The following is a 13,828-nucleotide window of genomic DNA, read 5'->3' as shown; positions in this document are numbered from 1 at the left end:
ATATCTAAATCTACTGCTAAGGTTTTCCACTCAGACTTCAGTCACTGTGAGGGACTAACTCATGATTTTGGGTCTCATGTCTTCTATGATTCTTATGATATCCCTAGCAAGACTCCACATGAGAAAGATACAGTGATGTCTGAGCTGTCTTTGGTCTCAGCACCAATGCCATTTGTCTTTTCAAATCCCAGTGCTGGGGTTTTCAGAAGAAAGATCATTTGATGGAGACATATATCCTTAAATCCAGGTTTTCTGTTCTCCTTCCCAGTTTCAAAGCAGTCAGTCACCACAGACACCTTTGACTTTGCTTGGGGATCACTTTCATGAGGGATAAAAGTCCAGGGTGTGAAAAACACCAAGGATAGATGCAAGCACATAAACATCAAAGAGATGCTTGCCCTAATTAAGCCACTCATATCTCTGAATCATCTTTGGTCCCCAGGACCCCTTTAAGTCATATGGTACATTAACAAACAGAGGGATCAAGGTTGTATCCCCTTTGTAGACTATCCATGTTAGCTTGGGATATCACTTCACAGCATATTATCACTGCACATGCCTCCTACATTCTGTCAGAGCAAAATTGTGTGGCAGATAAGCTGAGCAGTACCTGAGAAGACCCTAACAAATGAAAAGTAGACTGGGGGGGGGGGGTCATCCAAGACTTTATCCATCTATGGGGAGTTCCTCAAGTAGGACTTCATACAAGAAGCCCTGGAAGACATAAGCCTTTTCTTTTGCTTCAACAGGAATGTTCTTGCATGTTTTTCCACTCTTTCTTCTAATATCCATGGTACTTCTGAGGATTCAGATGGAATCCTCCATAATTATTGTTGTGATTCCTGTCTTCCGCAGGCATCCATGATTCTCCTTTCTTTTGAAAATGGCCAGGGGCATTTACCACAAGCTACTTCACTGACTGGATCTACTTACAAAAGAACAGGGGTGTTTGATACGGGTCTAGGACTATTCACTGAAAGCACATTTCACTGAAACACATTTGACTGTGCACAATTCACTGAAATCTCAAATCACTGAAAACACAATTCACTGAAACACATTTCACTGAAAGTTATATATGGCCTTTTCCCCACTATAGTGCGACCCTGGAGTTAGAATATATAGTAAGGGGGTGTGGGGGGCACTGCCCCCCCCACAGTGGGGGGTGTGGGTGGCGTAGCCCCCCCACCTATTTTAAATATTTTGAACTATACACATGGTTACTTGCAATTTCAATAAATTACTCTTTTCTAAACTTCATATATATCCAAACTTTGTGCCCCCCACACACCCCATTACTATATATTCTAACTCCAGGATTGCACTACAGTGAGGAAAAGGCCATGTATAACTTTCAGTGAAATGTGCTTCAGTGAATTGAGTTTTTAGTGAATTGTGCTTTCAGTGATTTGTGCACAGTCACTTAAGTTTCAGTAAAGTGTGCTTTCAGTGAATAGTCCTAGACCCGTTTGATACACCCAGATATCAATTAACTTCAGTTGTCTGCCTGGATGACAGGGTCTTAATTCCTTTTAGGCACCTGTTTACTTAGGACATGCAGCAAGTACTAATAGAGGCAAAAAAGTTTGATGCTAGAAAATCACATATTAGCAATTGGAAATAGTTTTTTCAGTTAGTGACAACAACATAAGCAGCACCCATTCAGAGCTAGGTGTTCTCTGGTTTTACAATATTTGTGTGAGTTACTTGGGTTACTGTCCTATGACCTTTCTTATTCCTCTATCAAATTTCATTTATCGTCCATCTCAGCATGTCTAGCCATGGATTCTCCACTTCCAATATAATCTCTTGTTAAAATGTTTTTGAAAAGGGTTTTGCGCAAGATGCATCCAAGTACACCTGCGGCACCTCCTTGGGACAGCAATTTTATGTTAGAGAAGCTAACCTGGCTAAATTCTGGTTCATAACATGGAAAACAGTTTGTAGGATACCAAGTATAGAGATAGGCTTTGAGTCAGTTCATTTAAGAGATGTTGTATAGGCCTTGAATCCTTTTAGTAAGGTATTACTGTGGGCATTCCAGTTGTTGCATGTATCTGGACAGATACATGCTAAAGTGGGAATTATATTCAATGATTGACCTAATGAGGGCTGAGTAAAGGGGGGCAATGACATCCCTCAATCTAGACATTATATTTCTGTATATCTATATATGTATATATATATATATATATATAGAGAGAGAGAGAGATTGAATTGCTACCTACGACTACCTCCCAACTCTGCACTGGCGTAGGCTGCTCCACCTGGCTTCCATGCTCAGACATCCTTGAATCCCACAAGTGTTTCTTGCTAGGTATCCCAGACATGATTGTTTGCCAGGTGGACCCACCCAAACATTGGGTTTTCCTCTCACCCTTCTTTCAGGATAGGAAAACTGGCCATCATCAGTTCATTCGACACCCTTAGCTGCCCTACCAACAGCATTAGCCTGTTTCCAAACCCAAACTTGGGTCATCAACAACACAGGTGGACACCATGCCTCTCAGCTATCAGACTAACTTTTATTTCAGGATTATTTTTTGTAGTACTGATAAATGTTGCCAAGTAAAATGCCCTCTCTTGGTTGGAGAGGGATGCTATCTGGAAGTTATCGTACTAGCTAGTGTACAACTTCCCCAGTCTCTGCTACATCGGTGTTCACAGACACACTTAAAATATATGAAAACTAGAAAGGATCCCTAAATAGATGAAATGCAGATACTAATGCAAGAGCGGTTAGTCTTCAGCATGCTTGGGTATAGCTAAATTTGACATGCTTGGTACAGAAATGATGGCAACAATAACTTACAACTGATACTGTGTCCTGTTTGGGGGGAAAGGTGCCACAAGTGGGTTCACATTTGCAAGGCCACTATGTTCTGTGCATGTAGTCTGTTTCTGAGCAAGGCATCATTTACGACTACCTCTCAAGGAGTTATTTGGTGAAACAAATGCTGATGAAACCAAGTATAAAACAATAGAACAGATCATCAGACTAATACAACCTAAAAGAAAAAAAGAATCTGCATTTTTAGATGAGACAATTCCCTCTGTACTCACCATATTACTGAATACACTTAACTGTGATATCACACAACATCTGGAATAAGTCAAAACTTCATTACCCCCACTTTTCAGCTTGCTTATTACAATGCACAAAAACACACAAAAAATAAAACAGAATAAACATTTTTTTTGTAATATGGACCCCCACACATACAGTTACACCTGTACAACTCTAGATATACTATCTCTTATATTGCACAGCAGTGGGGCTAAGGAGAAATATCCATATCACCACTCTTCTGCAATCTCACTACTTCTTAATTATAAAGCTTTCTTGAAAGAATGGCAATGTTTTACTATCCCTACTTCCATTTAACTTTGTTTTGTGAATTATGTCTTCCATAGAACTGCAATATAATATAATATAACATCTCTCTACTTTAAAAGAAGCATAATTTGACCGACTGTAATGTTCCTCTCCTAAGTTACAGCAGATTATTACTTTCATTGTTAAGGTTCCAACATATAAGTTAGTGAGTTAAACTTATAGGCTTAACAAACAGACTGAAAAGTGCAGATTCCTACAAAGATGATATTTTTGATACACAACAGCCACATCATGTTAAATATAATCCCCCATGGACTGGGATGTCCATTCCAAGTTCCCTGATTGTTCACCTTTACAAGTCACCCAATGCCACCAAACCAGTTCAAAATGCTGTCACTATGTTAAACATAGACTTATTATGTATTTTTGAATGCATTTTCAATACATTTCTTTTATTATTTTTGCAGACTTTGCCTCCTATCAGAAATAACATGCCGGTAAAGAAGCCAGCCTCCAGAAGCCGAGAAGAAAGACGGAAGGCAAAAGAAGCCAAAAGACTGTGGAGGAAGCCAAAGCCTCCATCACCTTGCTTGCTTCACTTTTGTGTTACAGCCAGGTCCCATTCTTTAGAGGAATTCCAGAACAACTTCCTTCCTGACTTTCCCAAATACTTCATTAATCGGTAGGAAAAGTCATAGTCACTGAAGGTTATATATCATTTTTAAGACTTTTGCAAGTATTATGCCAAGTTGTAATGGTTTTGATTATTTTTAAAATATTGGGTAGTCAACAAACATTGATTTTTGAGTCCTCAAAATCTAAAAATGTTTCTGACTTTGCTTGCTTGAGTTTTTCAGAAAAGTAACAAGCATTTTTTTAAATTCCTTTCAGTAGATGACCTTCTGCTAAATCCAGCTACCCTTCCTGCTGTCAGGCTCTACTTTCTATGACTGACTAGCTTATTTCTGAAATCTGCACATCAGCCATCCCTAAAAGGTTTATTGATGCATTTTTTACCACCTTCATCCTGGATCTAAAGTGGTGGTGGATCACTGGTTCTAATCAAACACAGCCTAAATGAAAATCATTGGGAATGTTACTTCTGGCCGAGGCGCTAAAGTGCAATAACATTTTGGGTCTGTATTTGGTTTTATTTGGTTGTATTTCTGAATTGGTGGTTGTCGACAGCCTAAAAGTGACCCTACTAGTTCAAAACTACTCCACCAATGGCTACAACCCCAACTGGCTAGCATTAAGAATACACAACAAAAGATCTGCTCCTCTAGCACTAATCACTGTCACCCCTCCCCCATCAGCCATTTTATATCAAAAACTTTACAACAATGCATAAAGTCCACTAGGTAAATCAAAGACAAAGTACTATTTGGAAAGTTCAACATAAACCTCCTCTGTCCTTCAAGCCAAGAGATAAGTGACTTACTCTCTGCAATGGACTCACTCAGATGATTAAATAACCAGATAGACCATATCTAATCTCAGGTGACTACTCCCTCTTTGACCTTTTCATCAAAAATATCACAAACAAAATCAACATTAATATGCTCTCATTCTCCTGTAGTGACCACTGCAGCATTACATTCTCTTTATCTACTGACAAACTAATGTCCCCACCTAAACTGATGACCTTCAAGGCCAAATCCAAAAACTTTTCATCATTGCTAAATAATCTAAAAAATGATGGAACTCAATCCAGTCAAAAAGCAGCCCAGGAACTATAGCCACATGACTCACCAACAAACTACTATGATTCCAAGGCAAACACTTCTCCAAGGTTACCAGACTCCTTAAAAGTATTTTAATGAAATGGCTGTCTCCATAACTTAAATCCCTGTACAGATTCAGAGATAAGGGGTAAAGCCTGGTCCGTCTGGAAACAAAATCCTTGCTCAGAAAACTGGCAGCAATATATTCAGCGTAGAGGTTCATATAAAAAGGCCACTAGAAGACATAAGGCCACATTACTCCAGCACCAACAAAACACTTTTAGAAACAACCCAGAACAATTTTGTAACAACGTCAATAGTATTACAGGATGATCACAGTGATAAAAAACACAGCAATAAATCAACATGCTGTCAGGCCCACTACTATCACGATTACCTAAAAGAATTCCCCAGATAACCTACTTCATGTGAGAAGTCACCCTCTGTATAAACACATTACACTGTCTCTCCTCTACCTTTACAGCCTATACATCACAACCAGCTCTGTGCCCATCATATGGAAGAAAGGCTTTGTCAAACCACTTCCAAAAATTCCTAACCCAAAAGACACAAAAGGCTTCTGGCCAATCTCTGTCCTTCTGACCACTGGAAAAAAATTCTGAAAACTCATCTTCACTCAACTGACAAACTACTCAAAAAATACAGAATGCTTTCCCCATACCAGCATGAATTTTCATCTTGTAGAAGCATCATAGCTGCTCTTAAACAATAATTGATGACATTCTAAAGAGCATGGACAAAGGCCACCTTACTGGATCAGTCTTGACAGACCTCACCAAAACCTTATATCTGGTAGACCATTACTCCTTAACTCCCTCCTTAGATCAGCCATAAGGAAAGACTGCCTTCCACAGTTTCTCGATTTTTCTTCAGATAGATATTTCAAAGTATAAATAGGAAACTCATGCTCTCTCTCTCTCTCTCTCTCTCCCTCTCTCACTCTCTCTTTATGCCCTCTTGCAAAAGGAGTACTGCATGGATCAAATTTCTCACCTCTAATATCCTTGTTATTTAACTCCATTCCAGATCACCTACCTCAAACACCTATCATCTGATGTTGTCAGTTTTCATTCTTCCTCAACGTCTGAGTTCAGATCAGATACTCAGATCCAACTCAGCTGTTATTCTAGCTCATGGCCATCAACAAACTCTAGAGCTTCTTCCATACCCATAATGCATCACCTTAACATCCCTCTGATCTCATTTGTCACTTTAGAGTTAAGATGTGGTTGCCTTCAGCTCTCTCTAGAGTTTTCCATGAAAGATAAGTTATTTCTTATTTTTTCTTTCTAACTTTATTGAATTACTATTTCTTCAGTTTTAATATGAAATCAAGTTTATCGACTTTTCTCCTGTACGTGTAGGAAAAATCTCCTTCCCTTTATCTTTTGAAATGTTTTATAACTATTAATGCAGAAAATCTGAAATGGAGTAAAATCTCAAAGCTTTTTTTTTCTTTTACCAGCCATTTTTCTCCATTATTGTGATACTTTATTTTACAGCTTTATTTTTCCATTTTGGTGTCAGTGTTTTATTACTATCAATATTTCCTTTATATACAGTATTCACTGTAGTTCTTTAAATTCCGTTGCTACAGCCTCGGTTATATTGTTTAGAACTGCAGTTTTTATTGCAAGTTTCTGTGGACAGGAAAGAATAAACTGATGTTAAAGGCTATACTGCCATCTTCTTTTTTCCAAAGCCATTGCTGTGGCTTTACCCCCCCATACAAAATGTAAAGACTTATCAATAGGTCTAATTTCTCAAATTCTTTTGTCCCTGTTTCTTCCGAAACAAAAACTGCATCTGAAGCTATGCCCGATCTGGCTCTCTTTGGATCCCACCACACAGTTCTTCAGAACTTTAACAAAAGAAGAAATAAATTATTATGAAAGGTTTGTGCTAAAAAGAAGTTATGTACTCACCATAACGTTCCATCTGAGTAGGTACTTCATTTGTCTGCAACCTGTGGGTATCAGATCCGAGGTCGGATCCGAGCCGGCAGCTTTCCAAGCTCCAAGATCCGAGCACCTAGCTCCTCCCCCTACCCATAATCCCCTGCTACCAACCATATTACCTCAGATCGTTTTTTTTGCCTCACCAACCTGGTAACACAAAAAATCAACTGGGGATGGCAGGGTGGGGTCGGTTGCAGACAAATGAAGTACCTACTCAGATGGAACGTTATGGTGAGTACATAACTTCTTTATCTGAAGTAGTTACTTCATTTGCTCTGCAACCTGTGGGACAGAGTCCCCAGCTACCTTATAAGAACCTGGGTGGTCCTTACAGAAGGTTATTCCGAAGCACCGCAGAGCCAAATGAAGCCCTACTCCTCGAAATCACATCTAGTTTATAATGAGAAATGAATGTATGAGAAGAGGACCAAGTAGCTGCTGAACATATGTCGTCCACTGGAACCCTAGACGAAAAAGCTGTTGAGGTGGCTACAGATCTTGTAGAATGAGCACGGATACCAACCGGGGCTGGCTTGCCAGATGATATGTACCCCTGAATAATACACTGACAGATCCAATTTGCTACAGTCACTTTGGAAATGGCTTTGCCCATGGCTGATTTTGCATAAGAGACAAACAACTGGTCTGACTTGCGAAACTCTCTAGTCCTGTGCAAGTAGAAGCACAGCTGTCTGTGTACATCCAATTTGTGCAATGTGTATTCTCCCTTGTTCTGAAATTTTGTAAAAAACACTGGTAGATTTATCGATTGATTTATATTTGCTTCTGAAGCAACCTTAGGCAAGAAAGACGGGTTAGTCCTGAGGGACACTCTATCTTTGTGAAAGATAAGGTATGGAGGTTTCATACACAAGGCTTGCAGTTCTGAAACCCTTTTGGCAGAAGTAATAGCCACTAAGAAGGCCATTTTCCATGACAAGAACTTCAACGGAACCGAGGCCGCAGGTTCGAAAGGTGGACTCGTCAAGGCTTGCAAGACTAGAGTGAGATCCCATGGGGGAACCACAGACTTTATCGGTGGATTTAAAAGAAAGATGCCTCGTAAGAAGGTTTTGCACAACTTTGTAGATGCTAAGGAACCTATGCCGTCCCCCACATGAAAATGGGAGATGGCCGCCAATTGCACCTTAACAGTAGAAGCACTTGCTCCCTGCCGAAAAATCAACGAGAGGAAGTCCAGAATGGTCGGAATAGGGACAGTAAATGGGTCCAAGCCCTTGTCTTTGGCCCAAATGGAAAAACGTTTCCATTTACTGTTGTAAAGTTTTCTGGTAGACAGCTTATGAGCCGCAACCAGAATGGCCTTAATGGGAGATGAGATACCGGGAGTCCTGGCCATTATTGGAACTGGATCAGCCAAGCTGCAAGCTTGAGGTTGACCAGGTTCGGGGTTGGGCAACCCTCGGGATGCGAGATCAGGTCTGGACTGGGATCCAGAATCCATGGAGGAGCCACACTCTGAGACCGCAGAAAAGGGGACCAGATCTGTCGAGGCCAGAATGGGGCTATGAGGATAACTCTGCTCCCCAACCGACAGGCTTTCTGAATTAATTTCATCATGAGTGGAAGAGGGGGATAAGCATAAAGGAGCCCGGGAGGCCAAGCATAGACTAGAGCGTCTCTGGGGGGTCTCCCCTCTGGGGGGAATTATTGCAAAGTACTCGCTGCATTTTGTGTTTAAAGGAGAAGCAAAAAGATTGCAGAGAGGCCGACCCCATTTGTGGAAGATCTATTTCACAACAGATGGATTCAGAGTCCACTCGTACGGAGTGAGAAGCACCCGACTTAGCTTGTCCGCTAATATGTTGGACCATCCCGGGATGTGCGTTGCTACCAGAAAGCGGTTGGTGGAGATCGCCCATTCCCAAACTCTCATGGCCTCTCGACACAGGGGATAGGATCTGGTTCCTCCCTGTTTGTTTATATACCAGACTACAGACATGTTGTCTGTCTGGATCGCAATAGTCCCCAGGGGAAGAAGGTCATGGAGAGCTTGCAACGCCAAAAGCACCGCCCTCATCTCTAGGACATTGATATGCAATACGGTCTCTAGGGAAGTTCACGTGCCTTGAACGGATCTGCCTGAACAATGCCCCCCCCACCCAAGGCGAGAAGCATCCGTGGTCAACGTGGCTTTGACCAGGGGAATCACAAAAGGCCTCCCTTCTCTGAGTTCCCGCGCATGTAACCACCAAAGAAGGGAGTCCCTGCAAACTCTGCTCAGCGGTATCGGCGTGTTCAATGGGTGGAATGAGAGGGACCATTGGACTTGAAGGGTCCATTGTAATATTCTCATTCGCAGATGGGCATGGAGGGAAAGACCTATCGCTGCTGACATAGAGCCCAATGCCCTCAGGACTAACTCTGCTGGAGGAGTAGGACTCCGGAGAAGGGCTAACACCTGATATGACAAGCTGTTCAGTCTGACTGATATTAGAGTAGCTTGGGAGATTCGAGTATCCAACCTGGCCCCTATGAATTCTAGGGCTTGAGTGGGGGACAGGCAGGACTTCTGCCGGTTCACTGAAATGCCTAGGTTGTGGGATAGAGTCAGTGTGTAATCTCTCGCCACAGAGAGTTGATGCCTGTTGGTCGTGGTAAGGAGCCAGTCGTCTAGGTACGGGAAGACCTGAATGAAGTCTCAGGTGGGCTGCAACCACCACCATGACCTTGGTGAACACCCTGGGGGCTGAGGTGAGGCTGAATGGAAGAACCCTGAATTGATAATGACTGGCTCTGAGCCGGAAGTGGAGAAACCTCCTGGATCGTTTGTCCATCAAGATGTGGTAGTATGCATCCTTGAGGTCTATGGAGTACATCCAGTCGTTCTCTTGCAGAAGGGGGAGAATAGATTGAAGAGTGATCATCCGGAACTTTTCCTTGGGTATGAACAGATTCAGAGCGGAAAGGTCTAAGATGGGTCTGAGGTCCCTGGTTTTCTTTGGCACCAAAAAGAACCTTGAGTAATAACCCAATCCGGACTGATCTGGGGGGACGGGCTGGATGGCTCTTTTTCTTAGCAGCTTCAAAATCTCTGAAGCCGCTGCCTCCCTCTGATCGGGTGGGACATCGGGGAGGCGTCTGGTTTTGGGGGAAAGATTTATGAATGGAATGGAATAATGATACGGAGCACCCATCGATCCGTTGTAAGGGACTTCCAGTTTGACAGGTGCTCCGTCAACCGCCCCCCGACTGCCTCCAGAGAGGGACAGTCGGGCAAGCCCTCAGGGCTGTTGTGCAGGTCTGTCTGAGAAAGGTTCTCTATACCCGAAATTACGTGGCCCCCCTCTGCCTCTGAGCCGGCATCCACCTTGTCCTCCTCTGCCTCTAGAGGACGAGTGGTCCGCAGCTGGATGGGATTGCTGAGACTTGCAGAACCACAGCTTCTTTTGTCCCCTCTGATTCCTGGAGAAGGATCTTTGGGGAGTAGAGAAGCGGACTCCGATGGCAGACATCGTCTTCCTTTCCTTTTCGCTTTGGATCAGCGTATCGCGAACGGTCTTGCCGAAAAGAGCAGAACCATCAAAGGGGGCATTCACAAAGGACGCCTTAAAGGGATCCGCGAAGTCGCAAAGACGGAGCCAGGCGTGACGTCGTAAGACGACCCCTGCTCCGCTGGCTCTAGTGGCTCCCTCCAAAGCATGGGAGAGGAGCCACATAGACGTATTAGAGATGGATTTCAGAGTGGCCATTCGTGTCGTAAACACATCCTTGTCTCCGACTGACATGGACTCCGGGGGGGCTGCAGCGTATTCCTTGATCAAGTCTCGCTGTAGCCTGATGGTATGTGCCATATAGTTCAGCGCCCTTATGGAAAAGGTCACTGAAGCAAACATTCACTTCCCAATCCGGTCCAACGCTCGAGATTCTTTATCTGGCGGGTGGACCAAAGAACTCTTCTGAGTGAGTTCTTTCTTGGTGGCCACCGCCGCCAACATGGCATCAACGGGGGTTCCTTTGGCCCATGACTGTCTATCTGTGGGGGGACTTAAGACTTTATCGGGACGCCTAGGGATTGGCTCCATGGTGTCGGGCTCCTTCCACTCCCTGGTGGTAATTAAATCCACCAGGGGGTTGGCTGGAGGGGACACCCAGGAGGTAGATGGGCCTGCCTTAAACACCTCCAGGAACACGGATTCATCAAGGGAAGGTTTTTGGGCAGACCACCCCCATCTAATACGCAAAATTTCCATGATGTCTCCAAGGAGACATCTTCAGGGGGTGACCTTGGGGAACCCTCCCTATCATCTAAGTCCGTGTCGGTGGTAACGGACTCGGGGGAGTCCAGGTGCCTCCTTTTACACCGACGTTTTCGAGGAACCTCCTCGGTGGGGCTATCCGAAGAGGGCTCGTCCACGGGTTGTTGTTCCTCCATGGGAACTAGCTGGAGGGCTTGGGCAGGCTGTCCAGATGGTCGGATGATGGAAGACAGACCCTCATACAGTGGGGATACGGGTGGATCCGAAGCCTGGACTGGGGACCTGGAGGACCTCGACAGTACCCTCTCCACTACCTCAAAATCCGAAGGAGAATCACCCTCGCCAGCCTCTGAGAGCAATCTCCTCGGCTCCGAGGAAGGGATTGGGGTTGGAGCCGATGCAGTCGGCACTGAGAGAGAGGTGCACTTTGAAGCCAACAGCTCCGAAGACACAACAACTCCCTCAGATCCGACGCTCAGCCCTCGGCCCCGAGAGCTTGGATCCGACAAGCTCGAGGGCATAGTCGGCGTCGAAGAGACCAGCATTATCGGCGCCGACAAATCCATGGGTCCGAAGGGGCCCGGATCCGATGACTCCGAGATCTGAAAATGAGTCGGTGAAGGAGTGATCGGGGCAAACATGGGGGCTGCACTCCCCCCCAGAGGGGGGGCAAGAGCACCCCTATCTGCATTTGGGTCTGCAAGAACCGACGCATCATCCGATCCATATCCGCTTCGGAGATGCTTCTGGTTGACCTGGAAGAGGTAGTCAAGGCGGGCGGGAGGCCTCTCGGCGACCTCGGAGGACCGATCCTCCTCCTCCAGCTCTGGCGAGAAGCTAGGTGAACAGAGCTGAGAGGAGAAGGATCCAGAGACCCCCGAAGGAGACTTAGCTGCTTTAGCTGGCGGAGCCGAGGGGTGAGATTCAGCCCGCCTTTTATGGGATCTATGTCCCTCCTTATCCTTATGCCTCTTTTCCCTAGCAGAAGAGGCACTAGTTTCCTCAGAGCTCAAACCCGAAGAGGGAAGTTGAGTCTCGGGTTGAGCTAAGGGAACAGAGGGTGCCGGAGCCGCCGAGGCAGCCGGAGCCCAAACGGGAGAGGAAGAAAAAGCTGACTCCTTGGGAGCTTTCCCGCCAGGATCAGCTTGTTTTCCTATCCGAAGTGCCCAGGGTTAAAGGCCGCACAGATCTGGCAGGCCTCTGATAGATGGGCTGCCCCCAGGCACAAAACGCACTGAGTGTGGCCATCAGCTGGGGAAAGCTTGTGGCCACACTCAGTACATTTAGAAAAAATGGCCTTAGGCCCTTCCGACATCTTAGCACTCACACACACACCCAAACGCTAAGGGGGGAGAGGGAGTGACAAAGAAAAGCTAATCAAGTGCACCAGAAAATATTAAGCTAGCACCAAAAGATATAGAAAAAAGGGCTAATACCACACACACAAGATTTTAAATTCTAGAGAGTTTATAAATCACGAACGATCTCACCCAGCCAGGAGCTCTTCAAAAAGGAAGGCTTCTTCAGCATGACAAAAGCGATCTGAGGTAATATGGTTGGTAGCAGGGGGTTATGGGTAGGGGGAGGAGCTAGGAGCTCAGATCTTGGAGCTTGGAAAGCTGCTGGCTCGGATCCGAGGTCGGATCCGATACCCACAGGTTGCAGAGCAAATGAAGTAACTACTTCAGATCTACCTATTTCTCAGAACATTGCTGGAGTTTGATACTCAAGGACTCTTCAAAAGTTCCAGGTATTGAAATTCTTTGGCTTTATATTCATTATAAACCAAAAAAAAAAAAAAAGAGAGAGAGAGAGAGAGAGTCTTAAAGAGTTGGATCCAGCCACCTAAGATCTGACATCCCTATGATCTCTTCGGATCTTAAATAATCTTCAGATCTGATAGGTCTGACTCCTATCATTGGATCCTAAGTTTTTTCACATCTGACCGACATAATTTTTATCTTCAGACAATAATTATAAATCCAAAGTCTCCTAGGGATCTTTTTGTATCTTAAGTTCTCCTCGAATCCACAAGGTCTACTGTTACTTCTGCATTAGATTCAAAGCCTTCGGATCTGAGAGACATAAGTCTTATTATGGAGACATGTTATGATTTTGAATTCATGCTCTCTGGATCCAAAGCCTTTTCAACCTCTTTTGGATCCTAAGCTTTTAGATGTGACAGATCCTCTTTGGATCTTAATTTCTCCTTGGATCCGACAGGTTTTGGTTGTTACTTCTACATCAGATCCTAAGTCTTGGATCCAACAGACATAAATCTTATTCCAGAAAATTTGAAAGATTTCAGATCCAAGTTCTTCCAATCCAAAGCCTTTAGAACCTACTTCGCGTCCTAAGCCTTTGGCTCCGACAGACGAATTTTAACTCCAGATAAAAACTAGAAAGACTTTGAATCCAAAGCCCTAGTGCTTCTTTGGACCCTAAGTTCTCCTCAGATCTGATAGATTTGCTGTTACTTCTTCACTGGATCCTAAGCCTTCAGATCCAACAGACAAATTTTATTCCATAGAATTTGAAAGATTTCGCATCCAAACTCTTGGAATGTAA

At 44.2% G+C, this 13,828-nt stretch overlaps 1 protein-coding gene across 1 annotated transcript in view; it reads left to right on the top strand.

Moving 5' to 3' along the window:
* CFAP65 (cilia and flagella associated protein 65) overlaps positions 1-13,828 on the top strand; it is a 2,328,717-nt gene that overhangs the window by 2,168,978 nt on the left and 145,911 nt on the right. The window contains exon 29 of the mRNA XM_044075222.1: positions 3,805-4,019. Within this exon, the coding sequence (XP_043931157.1) occupies positions 3,805-4,019 (215 nt within the window). The remainder of the gene's footprint in view (positions 1-3,804; positions 4,020-13,828) is intronic.

Source organism: Protopterus annectens, chromosome 6.part0 (assembly GCF_019279795.1).
Source record: "Protopterus annectens isolate FY-2018-M chromosome 6.part0, PAN1.0, whole genome shotgun sequence".
Taxonomy (NCBI): Eukaryota; Metazoa; Chordata; order Ceratodontiformes; family Protopteridae; genus Protopterus; species Protopterus annectens.
Note: the sequence above shows the minus strand (reverse complement) of the source record. Positions and strands in the feature narration are given on the sequence as shown.